The sequence below is a fragment of the Liolophura sinensis genome, chromosome 3 (assembly GCF_032854445.1).
Source record: "Liolophura sinensis isolate JHLJ2023 chromosome 3, CUHK_Ljap_v2, whole genome shotgun sequence".
Lineage (NCBI taxonomy): Eukaryota > Metazoa > Mollusca > Polyplacophora > Chitonida > Chitonidae > Liolophura > Liolophura sinensis.
In genome coordinates, this window is record NC_088297.1 from 5,465,204 (window position 1) to 5,479,113 (window position 13,910).

Genomic DNA, 13,910 nt, shown 5'->3' on the forward strand with positions numbered 1-13,910 from the left:
TTTTGTCACTTTATCATTGAAATTTTATTTCAACTGTACCACGTTGATTAACGTAGTTCACGTCCGCAGAAATATTTTGTCCTGTCTCAACCTACGACTTGCTGCTGTGACCGTCTTGAATAAACACATCGGTATGACTGACTGACTTGTGTTGGTATCGGGGGCCCCTTCTAGGACAGGACCCAGAAGCAGACCACGCGGCTGTAAACCTTAATTTGAGTCACTGCGCCTGCTCAGGGAAAGAAAACTTCCGGTACATGCCGGCGCGACGCGAGTTTCTTAGATTGTTAATTAAATCTAAGGCAATATGGAATATAAGAGGAAAGCTGAGCAAGAAGCTCTTGTGTTGGTTCCATCGAAACGTTCTAAAAATGAACTGGTTTTATCACAGAACTCGGACGGCGCTTTGTTAGCGGCGGTAAGTTTAGTTATTGTTGATGTTGGTTGAACAGGCTCACAAAGTGATCAATTTTCGTAACAGTAACTTACACTGAGTAAAAACTGTCTGGACTAACACGAAAACTCTGGGTCCAACAAAATTTAATGGCTGAAATATCTCTTGCTTTGTAACTTTATTTCTTGTTTTCTAATTTGGAATCAGATTTATGATTGTAGTGATAATGGAGAAGAAACATAGTCACTTAGAGACATGGACATTTTGGCTACTGATTGAAGTTTGATGCTAACAAGACTGCAGAGTAAATTTAATTATGGCTTTAAAGACGGTGTGATGCTTAATCTCAGGCATGGTGACAACTGAAGGCTTACCATGATAGTCTTCAGTGGATTTTGTCTGCCTTTGAATTGACTGTCTTTTTTGATGTCTCACTATGGCATTGGTTGCTTCATCAGTGAGGCAGCGCTGAAGCAGGACTGCACCACCACCATCACTTCCACAGTCACTGATGCAAGCAGACAGCATTGGGATATGGTATATCAAAACGTAAATGATACTAGGAACTTATGGAATGCCTGACAAGTGTATTTACTTTCAGGCATGGTGACAACAGAAGGCTTACCATGATAGTCTTCAGTGGATTTTGTCTGCCTTTGAATTGACTGTCTTTTTTGATGTCTCACTATGGCATTGGTTGCTTCATCAGTGAGGCAGCGCTGAAGCAGGACTGCACCACCACCATCACTTCCACAGTCACTGATGCAAGCAGACAGCATTGGGATATGGTATATCAAAACGTAAATGATACTAGGAACTTATGGAATGCCTGACAAGTGTATTTACTTTCACTTTCATTTCCAGGATGGGCCACCCCGTACCTCTAACCTCCAGGCACCTATCATGCTTCTTCTTGGTCACGAGGGTGACATTTTCTGCGGGAAATTCTCACCTGATGGACAGATTTTGGCAACATCCGGCTTTGACAGACAAATCTGTAAGATTTGCTCGTTATATCATATTGTACATGTCCACAAATGTGTTAATATTTCTTACCAAAAGAAATAAGAAAAAAAAGGTTAGGAATAGGATCTGTTCCAGGTTTGAGTAACAAGGGAGTTTTGACAGGCAGGTGGTTTCTCATGGGGGTTTCCCTTGGTGGATTCCCCTTATGGTTTACCTGTGGGCACTGTTTGGATAAGTCTTGACAGTCCTTCTGCAAGTGAAATAATTTTGAATACATATCCACTGCAGATTGCCCATGAAATGAATATAATGCTGTCAGATATACTTGATAGTTACTTTGTTAGTGTGTTGCAATCAGCATTACTGTATTATTTAAACTGATTGAGTATTTTTTGTATTAAATATTAATTGAAAAAATACAAATTGAAAAACTAAATTCCAGTTGTCCGTTCATGTTTTACAAAGGTTTAAATGAAAAATTGTAATTCGGCTATCATTATTGCCCACAAAACACTACATGAATATTTTTGAACTGCTAACATATACAGTTCAGTTTGTGCTTTCGGTGTATATACAGTAGATATTACAGTAGATGCAAGGCCATCCTTAAAATTTTTGTGCGTATTAGAAAAAGTGTAGGGTGGCATTGAATTGTTGGTTTTATTCATTTTAAGAGAAAAAAAAACTAAATCTTCTATCAAAATCCTGAAAAAGCCCTATTCCTGAAAAAAATGAAGGGCCTTTAATTTTTGAGGTTTGGTTGGGTTACACTGAACAAGTGATAGCCTTGTGCTTTCATTCACTGTAAAAATATGTCTTATGTTCTTTCTTTCTTTTAGATTTCTGGACAGTGTATGGTGACTGTGAGAATTTTGCGGTTCTCTCTGGTCATACAGGGGCTGTCATGGAACTCCAGTTCTCTACTGATGGCAGGTAGGAAGGTGTTGCTTCCCCTTTAAAAAATAGAAAAAAAAAACAAGTTTGTATACCATAAATTTTGTTTGAAGTAAAATCCAAAGCATCAGGTTGGTAATCCTGATCACAAGAACAAATTTATGGTATTCATAATTTTCTACGCTATATTTGATAATGGATTTATTGTGATCTGATGATAATAATGTTTATAGTCATATTATTAAAAAGGAAGCAAACAAACAGATGTGAGAAACTAAAGATACAAATTTATGAATCAATAATTTATATATCTAGATTCTTGGTTGTACAACAGTGCCTGCTGAAGCACAGAGATGTTGCCATTTAGACAATAGCAGAATTTGATTCCTTAAAACTGTTCTGGTGTTATATTTTGTTAAACACATGCCTCTGAAAGATGACATCTTTTGTTTTGTTCAACAGCACGCTATTTACAGCAGCTACTGACAAAATAGTAGCTGTTTGGGACGTAGAGGTCGGGGCACGGATAAAGAAGCTGAAAGGTCATCAGAGTTTTGTGAACTCATGTCATCCTGCGAGGCGTGGCCCTCAGCTAGTATGTAGTGGTGGAGATGATGGTACAATCAAGGTGAGATAATTCTGTATCATGACCATAACACAGTTAATTCCCTTGATCTGCATACCTATATTTCTATAAACTAATACCCCACTAGAGATTTTTTCCAACCATTAATGGTTTTGAAAAGTAAAATAGTTTTGAATGGCATAAACCATAATCAAACTTAAAAAAGTGAAGTTGATAAATCCCAGGATTCCATTCAGACTTTTATTGCTGTGTATTTATTGTTTTTTTGAATGTATACTTTTCAGCTGTGGGACACAAGAAAGAAGGGCTGCTTACAGACGTTTCAGAACACCTATCAGGTGACAACAGTATGTTTCAATGACACAGCTGAGCAGATTATCTCGGGAGGAATTGACAATGACATTAAGGTAGAGATCAGTAGACATGCTGTATTACCACCTGCTTATAGCCCTCCACGAACCAGTGGGTACAGTTGTTCAAAAGTGAATTAGTACTAAAGCCACTATTAACTTTACCCTGGACTAATATCCCATTAGTGTTGTATGAGGCAAAGACTGGTGTTAAGCTTTAAGCCTTAACTTAAATACTTTTAAATTTTGAACTTTTAACTTTTAACTTAACTTTAAATACACAACCTAGGCATTGGGCCTTTATATGTCTACACCATTAAACCCATGAAATAAAAATAAATAAATAAATAAATAAATAAATAAGTAAAGCAAACATAGCCCAGTTGCACAGTAAGTATTAAGGTAAATATGGACCCCCAATATTGGTCACATTAAGGATGATCTTCTTAAATTATTTTCTTCACTGGCCTTAGTATAAATACTTCAAGTAGCTTTTGCTTGACAACTCCCCTGACAAGTAGCTATCGCTTGACAACTACTTTGACAAGCAGGTATTTGCTTGACAAGTACCCTGACAAGCAGCTATTGCTTGACAACTACTTTGACAAGCAGGTATTTGCTTGACAAGTACCCTGACAAGCAGCTGTTGCTTGACAACTACACTGACAAGCAGCTGTTGCTTGACAACTACCCTGACAAGCAGCTATTACTTGACAACTACCCTGACAAGCAGCTATTGCATGACAACTACCCTGACAAGCAGCTATTACTTAACTACCCTGACAAGCAGAGTTTGCTTGACAACTACCCTGACAAGCAGCTATTGCTTGACAACTACCCTGACAAGCAGCTATTACTTGACAACTACCCTGACAAGCAGCTATTACTTGACAACTACCCTGAATGACTTAAAATTTCATTCATGACTAAGTTGCTCAGTATTCTGGTTGTACTGATTTTAGAAAGGTGCTTTGAGAGGTGTTTGGAAGGTATACCAGGAAAATGTCAACTTTAGCACCAGATGTATTATATCATGACATCTATTTGCCTCCATCAATTCTTTTTAGTGGTCAAATTTTTAGGTTGGTCAGGTTGTATCATGACACTCAAAGGACTATGAGGAAAAAAAAAGAATTGTAGAGATAACTGTTGATGATCTCACCGTCCTCCTTTAGAATGTATAATAAACTTTCATTTGGTTGAAATTGTCTGGGATTATGTGCCTCTACATAGCTGAAGATGTCCTTACATGATGAGAGAAAGACGGAAATCAGCCTAAGGGAGGTAACTGTGTTTGATTGTGTTGAGCAGGTCTGGGATTTAAGGAAAAATGATATTCTGTATCGCATGAGAGGACACGCAGACACCGTCACTGGACTGGAACTAAGCCCTGATGGTTCTTACCTTCTCTCTAATGCCATGGACAACACAGGTGAGTGCTGTCGCACTGTGAAAATTATGCTTTACTAATGTGTTATTACCACTGCCAAGAAACTTATGATTTTACTGGCATTTATTGGTTTGTCTGTCTGTCTGTCTGTCTGTCTGTCTGTCTGTCAGGAACGTTATGGCACAAGTTATTTAGGGATTTGGATGAAATTGTCTGTACAGGTTGGCCTTTTGCTAAGAACCATTCCATTAATTTCAAAGTTGTTAAGATTCTTCACCATTGGCAGATAGGGCAGAAATGTAGAGTAATCTCCCTTGGTCTGTAGTGGGGAAATGTGTGCGATAAGCTATGATGACAGTTTGTCCTTTAGGAGTGTCTTCCAGTTGAACATTAAATTTTGTACAATGAAGTGTTTTGTGAAAATAATTGGATGGTTTTCTTAGGTAAGGTTTTGGGCTCTGTCATTTCAAAGGTTCCATTTCAGAAATATCATGTTCTTTGATAGTTTGTTGACTTTGAGTTCCCATGTGCTCTTTGTATGCAGTTCGGATCTGGGATGTGCGACCATTTGCTCCACAAGAGAGGTGTGTCAAGGTTTTACAGGGTCATCAGCATACTTTTGAAAAGGTGAGATTTGTCATTTGTCCATCAGTTTTAACCACACTTCTAATGGTCTCAAGAGAGGGGCCTCCGTGGCTGAGTTTGTTAGCGCGCTAGCACAGCGTAGTGACCCTGGAGTCTCTCACCAATGCGATCGCTGTGAGTTCCTCTACGGTCGTAAGTGTGAAGGTCTGTCACCAACCTGCGGATGGTTGTGGGTTTCCCCCGGGCTGTGCCCGGTTTCCTCCCACCATAATGCTGGCCGCCGTCATATAAGTGAAATATTCTTGGGTACGACGTAAAACATCAATCAAATAAATAAATAAATGGTCTCAACATTGTGAACACAAAAGTTTTGAATATAGAGTACAAACAAGGGTCTTGTGGGGTTATAAACAGACTGAAAAGAGACAGATTTGTAAAATCTAGGAGAGATTTGTAATACCATGCTACGGCCATCATTAAAAGCAAGTTTGTTCTGTGTATAACGACTAACCCTCCAAACAAGGGCCTTTGCATCAAAGTTTTTATTGTGATTCTGACGTTTTTTGTTCCAATTTTTCTCTCACTGGTAATTTTCTTTAAGTCCATGTTTTTCAATAACTAGAAAAGAAAACAGAATTCCCTACCAGTCTACCCATTTTTTTTTTTTTTTTTGATATGATTAGGTTATGCCTAACACATAATTTTTGAGAATGTTTTTTAAGCCTGTTTCTTTGGAGGGTACACAATCCCTGTCATATAGCTTGCCAGGGTAGAACATAAAAGATTTGTTCTGACATTCTTTCCTAATTCTTAGAGTTGTAACTGTCTAATATATGGGGAAGGGGAGTAATATGACAGCATGGTTAAGAATTTCTTCTTTCCAAGGCACTGGTTCAATTCCAGTCTTGGACAATGAAGTTTGTAGATTCCACAGCCTCCATTGTTCTCTGTCCCTGAGGATTACTTTATTTTCTTCAAGCAATGACTCTCCGGAGGCGGTTTTCGTGCCAGTTCACCCTCAGTTATCATGAGACACTTTTGGTGCCAGTGATTGGCCAAGTTCATAAAGGCTTCTACAACATGGCTACTCGGAGTGAATTGTCCGTCAGTGCCATATCCCCAATATTGACCTTCGTCTTCTGGGCTTTCAAAACTTTATCCAATTTTTTTACATATTTTTCTGTGATAACAGTGTCCTGCATCCTTTTTTCTATGTATATATAGTAGCAGACTTCATGTTCACTTCAAACGACGGCCTTAAAAAGCAATCAACCAATCAAGCTTGATAAATGTGCTCTGCAGGACACTGGCATAGCGGTGACCTGGTTGCCATATTGATACTTTAATATTTTCTTCAGCATTCTACCTACATGTAGCTTGCTTTGCAGTGGTTTTAATGTTGTATAAATATCCTTGTTGTTGTAGAACCTGCTACGTTGTGCGTGGTCGCCGGATGGCAGTAAGGTGGCAGCCGGATCTGGCGACCGCTATGTCTACATCTGGGACACGACGTCGCGACGAGTCCTAACAAGCTTCCCGGACACGCCGGATCCGTCAATGAGGTCGACTTCCATCCGTTTGAGCCCATTGGTACGTACAAGGTGTTTGCTGGTCAAAGTTCAGTTTTAATTGACGAATGCAAAAATACCGTATTTCACCTGCAATTAAACATTGTCCTACGACACATCTTGCTTGATTCTGATGGATTCATTCACCCCTTCCTAAAGGGCTGCTTTAGAGTGGTTTTTTTTTGAAGCTTGATCTTACCGGAAAAAATTAAGTGTTGGCATCAAAAGTATCATTTTAATCCCTGTGCTTCTAAAAATGCATTTTAGGTGAAATGTCTCAAAACCTATTTGAGTTTATTTGATTTGATTGGTGTTTTTTTATGACATACGTAAGAATATTTCACCAGCATTATGGTTGGAGGAAACCGGGCAGAGCCCGGTGGACCCACGACCATCTGCAGGTTGCTGTCAGACCTTCCCACATACAGCCAAAGAGGAAGCCAGCATGTGCTGGACTTGAACTCACAGCGACAGCATTGGTGAGAGGGTCATTACGCTGAGCTAGAGTGCTAACTAACTGAGCCACGGTGGCTCCTCTCTAAACCACATGAAGGTTAATATTTCTTTGCATCCTTTTAGCTTGTCATTGTGACACGTAAAAGGTGAGAGAAAAAACCTGTTTGGGAGACAAGATGCAAAAGTAGAACTCTTTAACTGTAAAGATGAAGGTGTACATTTTTTCATCTGTTTATTTTTCATTTTTCAGTGTCATCAGTGGGAAGTGACAAAAAAGTTTATCTGGGAGAGATTGAATGAAGAAGTCAAGAGTTGCAGTGACAGATCTTCACGCCGCGCAAACAAAATGTTCAAACCGCTCATGTAGAGAGGAGATTAGCATCTGTTCATAAGAGACTACTCCTATGGTTAGGAACTGTGATGTTGGGAAAAACATCTATGTGCAAAGAAGGATGTGAGATTCTTTGACAAGCAGCCTAGTTTCTCAGGCAGATCTCCTTAACCCGTTTGGAGCATTTATCAGGGGAGTAACTCAGTCATAACAACTTGGGCATGCTGTGAATGATTCAGTCTCACGTGGAGTAAAAATTGGGTTGTTCTGCTGGGTTTTCTGGGCATATGGATATGTATGTGGAGATGAAAGGCTTACAGAAGCCATGAGATGTTTTCTCTAACCTGATTGATACAAATTCAAAGAGAACTTAAACATCTTATTTCAGTACAAATAAAAAAGTTTGGGATTGAGTTTTTAAGCTGGGGTTTTGAGGGGGGTGATTTGGCAGGTAAAATTGTCTAAATTAATGAAGTTACAGCAGAGAATTTCATAAGGATTCTACATTACATTCAAATGTACTTGCAAAGAGACAGTAAACTACGCTGAAAATTGCGACTACAAGATTTGCTGCACCATCAGATGTTTCTGTTAGAAGAGGACTGGTCTGTGGTACGAGGTTTGCGTGTTCAAATCCAGCTCTTGCCAGCTCAGCTGGTGACTTTAGTCTGGACATTTCTGAACAGACTCCGGCGTGACATGGGACTTAAATGTGTTGCTACTTGCGTATCTATCTGAGGCTCAAATTACGCCTCCAGAAGTTAATCGTAATGTTACGTCACCAGATCCCTGGTGTCTAATTGATTGGAACACTCATCTTTGTATTATCGATACGTTATTCCATTTCAACATCACTTTCATCATTGAACCGAATACATTGTAAATTAACAACATGTGAATATATAGACTGATTTTTGGCTCATATATTTATTTCTTTATTATGTACAAAAATTTATATATCTCACAATTTCCAAGACTTCCAAGATTTCCAAGACTTGGTTTGTTACTAGTTACACTCTTGAACTTCTGCAATTTTTTAATGATTTTGCATGATTGTTGTATGTGTATTCAAGCATTTTATGAGAACATCTTTGTAGACATAAAATCACGCTTTTTGTCAAGCACTGAAATTGACCAATCCAACCATTGCAGGTTTGTCTCCACAACTGATATAAAAGGGTGCAAAAATTGCACTGAAAGTTGCTCTTTGATGTAAAAAAAAGCTTGAGGTGTGGTCCCACCAGAAAGTCCTCAACGAGTCTCAGGTTGGAAGAACTAAGTGAAATAAATCAACTAAATAAATCCCGGAGTCATGAGGGATAGCCTTTGATGGTGAAGAGAATAAAGGCTTTTGCATGAAGTTTGTTAACTGTTGACCAATCGGGAAGTTGGTCAGGTAACCCACCGAGCAAGGTGCAGTGATTGGCATCAGGTTTCCTCCACCCATAATCCTGGTTGCTAACCTAACTACATGGAAGGTTTGTCAGGTAACCCACCGAGCAAGGTGCAGTGATCAGCATCAGGTTTCCTCCACCCATAATCCTGGTTGCTAACCTAACTAAATGGAAGGTTTGTCAGGTAACCCACCGAGCAAGGTGCAGTGATCAGCATCAGGTTTCCTCCACCCATAATCCTGGTTGCTAACCTAACTACATGGAAGGTTTGTCAGGTAATCCACAGAGCAAGATGCAGTGATCAGCATCAGGTTTCCTCCACCCATAATCCTGGTTGCTAACCTAACTACATGGAAGGTTTGTCAGATAACCCACCGAGCAAGGTGCAGTGATTGGCATCAGGTTTCCTCCACCCATAATCCTGGTTGCTCACATAACTGCATGGGAAAAGTTCTTAAATGCGGCGTACTTGGCTCTGATGAGATGGTATTCTCAGTTTCTTCAGTATCAGCAGGGCCCAGGAGCCCCTCACCAATGCAGTCACTGTAAGTTCAAATCCAGCTTTTTTTTTTTTCTTCAGGTTGCAGCAACATGCAGGTGGTCATAGGTTTCCCCTGCGCTCTTCCCAGTTTTCATACACCATAATACTGGCTGTTGTTGAACAAGTGAAATATTCTAGAGTACGGTGTAAAACACCAATAAAATAAATCCATGTCAGGAAATCCGCAAAATACATACTGGGGCAACCTTCACACAGATAATGTACGATATTGCACATACAGGACAATGGTATGTTATTTGTGATGTACAAAATATCGTACGACAAATGTGACCCCAGTGGCCCCAGGACTTGTGGAACTTGACACAGGAGCACCTGTTGCTATCTGGCACTGGTCCTTGTTCTTTTCAGATCTATCAGACTTTGTTCTAAACATTTCTGAGCTGGCTCAAAGTCCGGTTGTAGTTTCAGCGCTTCTGTTAAGTCTTCCACAGCCTGACTAAAACGTCCTGAAATTGAAAGAAAATGATTTCACTAGTTGACAGGGTTGATGCCTTGTAACAGCCCACTTTCAACGAGATTTGAATGTTTCAGATGCCAGATAGAAAAGCCTAACCCAGTATTGTGACTCTAGGTAGACTACAACTTGACCTGGAATGTACATTAATGCTGATGTGGATCAACCAGCGATCTGTCGTAAAATGTGAAATGGGTGAAACAGAAAACTGCTGGATTTCTTCTTTTCAGCTTCCATGTTTTAACATGGGTGAGGTGGGAAGACATAAAATCTGGACACCCAGCTCAAAAATGACTGTGCCATCGTAGAAGTGAAATATTCTTCAGTGGGGCACAAAACACCGATCAAAAAAAAGAAACCAAGAAGGGCTGTTACACAGGAGTGTTTGTGAACCACAGTCTATCCTACCTCTTTGTTTTACAAGCACAACTATAAAGAAACTGTGATGTATTACAGAGAGTGAGTGAGTGAAAGAGTATGTGGAATGGACGACAGTCTTACTCTGTCTGTAGTGTGTCACAATCTCACCTAGTCTGTAGTGTATCACAGTCTCACTCAGTATGTAGTGTATCACAGTCTCACCCAGTCTGTAGTGTATCACAGTCAGTCCTAGTGAGTAGTGTATCACAGTCTCACCCAGTCTGTAGTGTGTCACAGTCTCATCTAGTCTGTAGTGTATCACAGTCTCACCCAGTCTGTAGTCTATCATAGTATCACGGTCTCATCTAGTCTGTAGTGTATCACAGTCTCACCTAGTCTGTAGTGTGTAACAGTCTCACCTAGTCTGTAGTGTATCACCGTCTCACCCAGTCTGTAGTGTGTCACAGTCTCATCCAGTCTGTAGTGTATCAGTCTCACCCAGTCTGTAGTGTATCACAGTCTCACCCAGTCTGTAGTGTATCACAGTCTCACCTAGTCTGTAATGTATCACAGTCTCACCCAGTCTGTAGTGTATCACAGTCTCACCCAGTCTGTATTGTATCACAGTCTCACCTAGTCTGTAGTGTATCACAGTCTCACCTAGTCCGTAGTGTATTAGTCTCGCCCAGTCTGTAGTGTATCACAGTCTCACCCTGTCTGTAGTGTATCACAGTCTCACCCAGTCTATAGTGTATCACAGTCTCACCCAGTCTGTAGTGTATCACTGTCTCACCCAGTCTATAGTGTATCACAGTCTCACCCAGTCTGTAGTGAATCATGCCCCTGTTGTGGAAGCTCATGTACATCGTCCTGTCCTGACCCAGACAGCAGGTGTAATCCTCCGAAGCTTCGTCAAAATCCACCTGTAAATATTTCAGGTAACCTCGGTTGTTGTATGCTAGGGCCAGAAGTTTAGAGCTGAAACACACATCATAATTCAGTACCACTGTAACACAAAAACTTCATTCTAATATGAAACACACAAAAATTATAACAGAAAAACATGCACCAGTAACACATTACAATTAGGCCACAAAAAACATGCACCAGTAACACGTTATAATTAGGCAGCAAAAACATACACCAGTAACACGTTATAATTAGGCCGCAAAAACATGCACCAGTAACATGTTATAATTAGGCCGCAAAAACATGCACCAGTAACATGTTATAATTAGGCCGCAAAAACATGCACCAGTAACATGTTATAATTAGGCCGCAAAAACATGCACCAGTAACACGTTATAATTAGGCCCCAAAAACATGCACCAGTAACACGTTATAATTAGGCTGCAACAACATGCACCAGTAACACGTTATAATTAGGCCGCAAAAACATGCACCAGTAACACGTTATAATTAGGCCACAAAAACATGCACCAGTAACACGTTATAATTAGGCCACAAAAACATGCACCAGTAACACGTTATAATTAGGCCGCAAAAACATGCACCAGTAACACGTTATAATTAGGCCACAAAAACATGCACCAGTAACACATTATAATTAGGCCACAAAAACATGCACCAGTAACACGTTATAATTAGGCAGCAGAAACATGCACCAGTAACACATTATAATTAGGCCGCAAAAGCATGCACCAGTAACACGTTATAATTAGGCCACAAAAACATGCACCAGTAACACATTATAATTAGGCCGCAAAAACATGCACCAGTAACACGTTATAATTAGGCCACAAAAACATGCACCAGTAACACAATATAATTAAACATAATGTTAACGCAATAGATAACAAAAATACATGTACAATATTGAGTAAGACGGAACACATTACATGTACAGAAGTAGGCCCTACGCCTTAAACGAATGTAGGAGCCGATGATAAATTTTAAAACATAATAACACCTTTTCAGAGGTAATAATTCTATAACTCAAACACATATCTGCAGCACTGGTAGGTTACACAAAACATGCACACTGTCAGTGTACATGTTTAAATCATTAATTTGCTTTATTATAAAATTAAGGCCTTAGATGGTTTCTATAATCTGGTCACATTGTACTATGTAAAGGTCCTTAGCAAAATCCATGACATACCTATACACTGCTAATATAGACTTATAAATAAAAAAGGTCGAAGACCATCGCAGAAATAATAAAAAAATCGACCGAAAGTCAATTTGAACTTTTGCCTGGTGACGAAATGTATCTCGACTAGAGATTTAACCCAGCACCGACTTACACATTAGTATTGCTTGAATCTTGTGTGACCGTGTTTTGTAAATACACCTGACATCCGTCAATCACCGAGGTGTAGCACTCTATCGCTTTGACTACTTGTCCTTCGTCCTCGAATCTCTTTGCTTCTGAGAGCGTTTCCGACAGTTTAGCTTCCTCCATCGCATCGGAAACGAAAGATTACTGAGTTATCTCCCCTTGGTTGCATCAAAATGTTTTTGCATTGATTTTTCGGAAAGGATTGATTAGTTTTCGGAAACATTTTAGATACGGTTATGTATTTATTTATTTCATTGGTGTTTTAAGCCATACTCAAGAATATTTCACTTATATGACTGCGACCAGCATTGTGATGGAAGGCAGTTGCGCAGAAAGGGGTGGAAAACCCACGACCTTCCGCAGATAGCTATAGTCACGGTTCAAAATGGCATTAATAAGTTTATGCCTCACGATATTGATGAAGATAATGCGCAGCTATGTTTTTCTTTTCTTTCATCAACGCATTTGGCTTTAATTTACCGAAGTACTAATATGTCTGTATACTGGACCTGGGGTGACTTAAAGGTGATGAAGGCCTAGAATTTAGATGCAAATACACCTGTCATTTGATCTTACGTATATTCTAACCTTGCAGTCTGACCTTGTTTAAATTAATACAATATTGTCACATATATCACCCGTGATAAACAGTTTGGGAGGAATGCAGATTTTATACTGCCATAAAGCTGAATACCTTGACGTGAGATGACAAACATAGCAGAAGAGATACATGTGTAACAGCTTGTACTATACGTGTAGGGGTGGTGGACCTAGGCCCACGTACATGTAGGGATGGTAGGCCCAGGCCCACGTACATGTAGGGATGGTAGACCTAGGCCCACGTACATGTAGGGATGGTAGGCCCAGGCCCACGTACATGTAGGGATGGTAGGCCCAGGCCCACGTACATGTAGGGATGGTAGGCCCAGGCCCACGTACATGTAGGGATGGTAGGCCCAGGCCCACGTACATGCACAGGTGGTAGGCCTAGGCCCACGTACATATAGGGATGGTGGACCTAGGCCCACGTACATGTAGGGATGGTAGGCCTAGGACCACGTACATGTAGGGATGGTAGGCCCAGGCCCACGTACATGTAGGGATGGTAGGCCTAGGCCCGCGTACATGTAGGGGTGGTAGGCCTAGGACCACGTACATGTAGGGATGGTATGCCTAGGGTCACGTACATATATGGGTTGTAGGCCTAGCCCCACGTACGTGTAGGGGTGGTGAACCTAGGCCCACGTACATGTAGCTCTGGATGGTAGGCCTAAGCCCGCGTAGATGTAGGGGTGGAAAGCCTAGGTTCACGTACATG

The 13,910-nt window shown here is 40.4% G+C and overlaps 2 protein-coding genes across 2 annotated transcripts; one reads left to right on the forward strand and one right to left on the reverse strand.

Annotated features, from left to right (window-relative positions):
- Window positions 1-288: 288 nt before the first annotated feature.
- LOC135463821 (U5 small nuclear ribonucleoprotein 40 kDa protein-like) lies at window positions 289-9,738 on the forward strand. The gene is given in 10 exon segments (XM_064741267.1): window positions 289-418; window positions 1,259-1,391; window positions 2,200-2,293; window positions 2,717-2,882; window positions 3,125-3,247; window positions 4,502-4,622; window positions 5,125-5,207; window positions 6,591-6,690; window positions 6,693-6,755; window positions 7,440-9,738. Coding segments are annotated over 10 exon segments (1,044 nt in total). The 5' UTR covers window positions 289-307; the 3' UTR covers window positions 7,490-9,738.
- Window positions 9,739-9,794: 56 nt separating this feature from the next.
- LOC135464021 (tetratricopeptide repeat protein 32-like) lies at window positions 9,795-12,715 on the reverse strand. The gene is made up of 3 exons (XM_064741496.1): window positions 12,558-12,715; window positions 11,111-11,268; window positions 9,795-9,922 (listed from the first exon to the last, which is right to left on the reverse strand). Exons 1-3 carry the CDS (start codon window positions 12,713-12,715, stop codon window positions 9,795-9,797), a joined length of 444 nt encoding a protein of 147 aa, XP_064597566.1.
- Window positions 12,716-13,910: the final 1,195 nt, after the last annotated feature.

Coding starts and splice junctions, on each gene's coding strand:
- LOC135464021 (XM_064741496.1), bottom strand. CDS start 12,715: ATGGAGGAAGCTAAACTGTCGGAAACGCTCTCAGAAGCAAAGAGATTC. Junction 11,269..12,557: donor GATTCAAGCAATACTAATGT/GTAAGTCGGTGC, acceptor TGTGTGTTTCAG/CTCTAAACTTCTGGCCCTAG. Junction 9,923..11,110: donor CATGATTCACTACAGACTGG/GTGAGACTGTGA, acceptor TTTCAATTTCAG/GACGTTTTAGTCAGGCTGTG.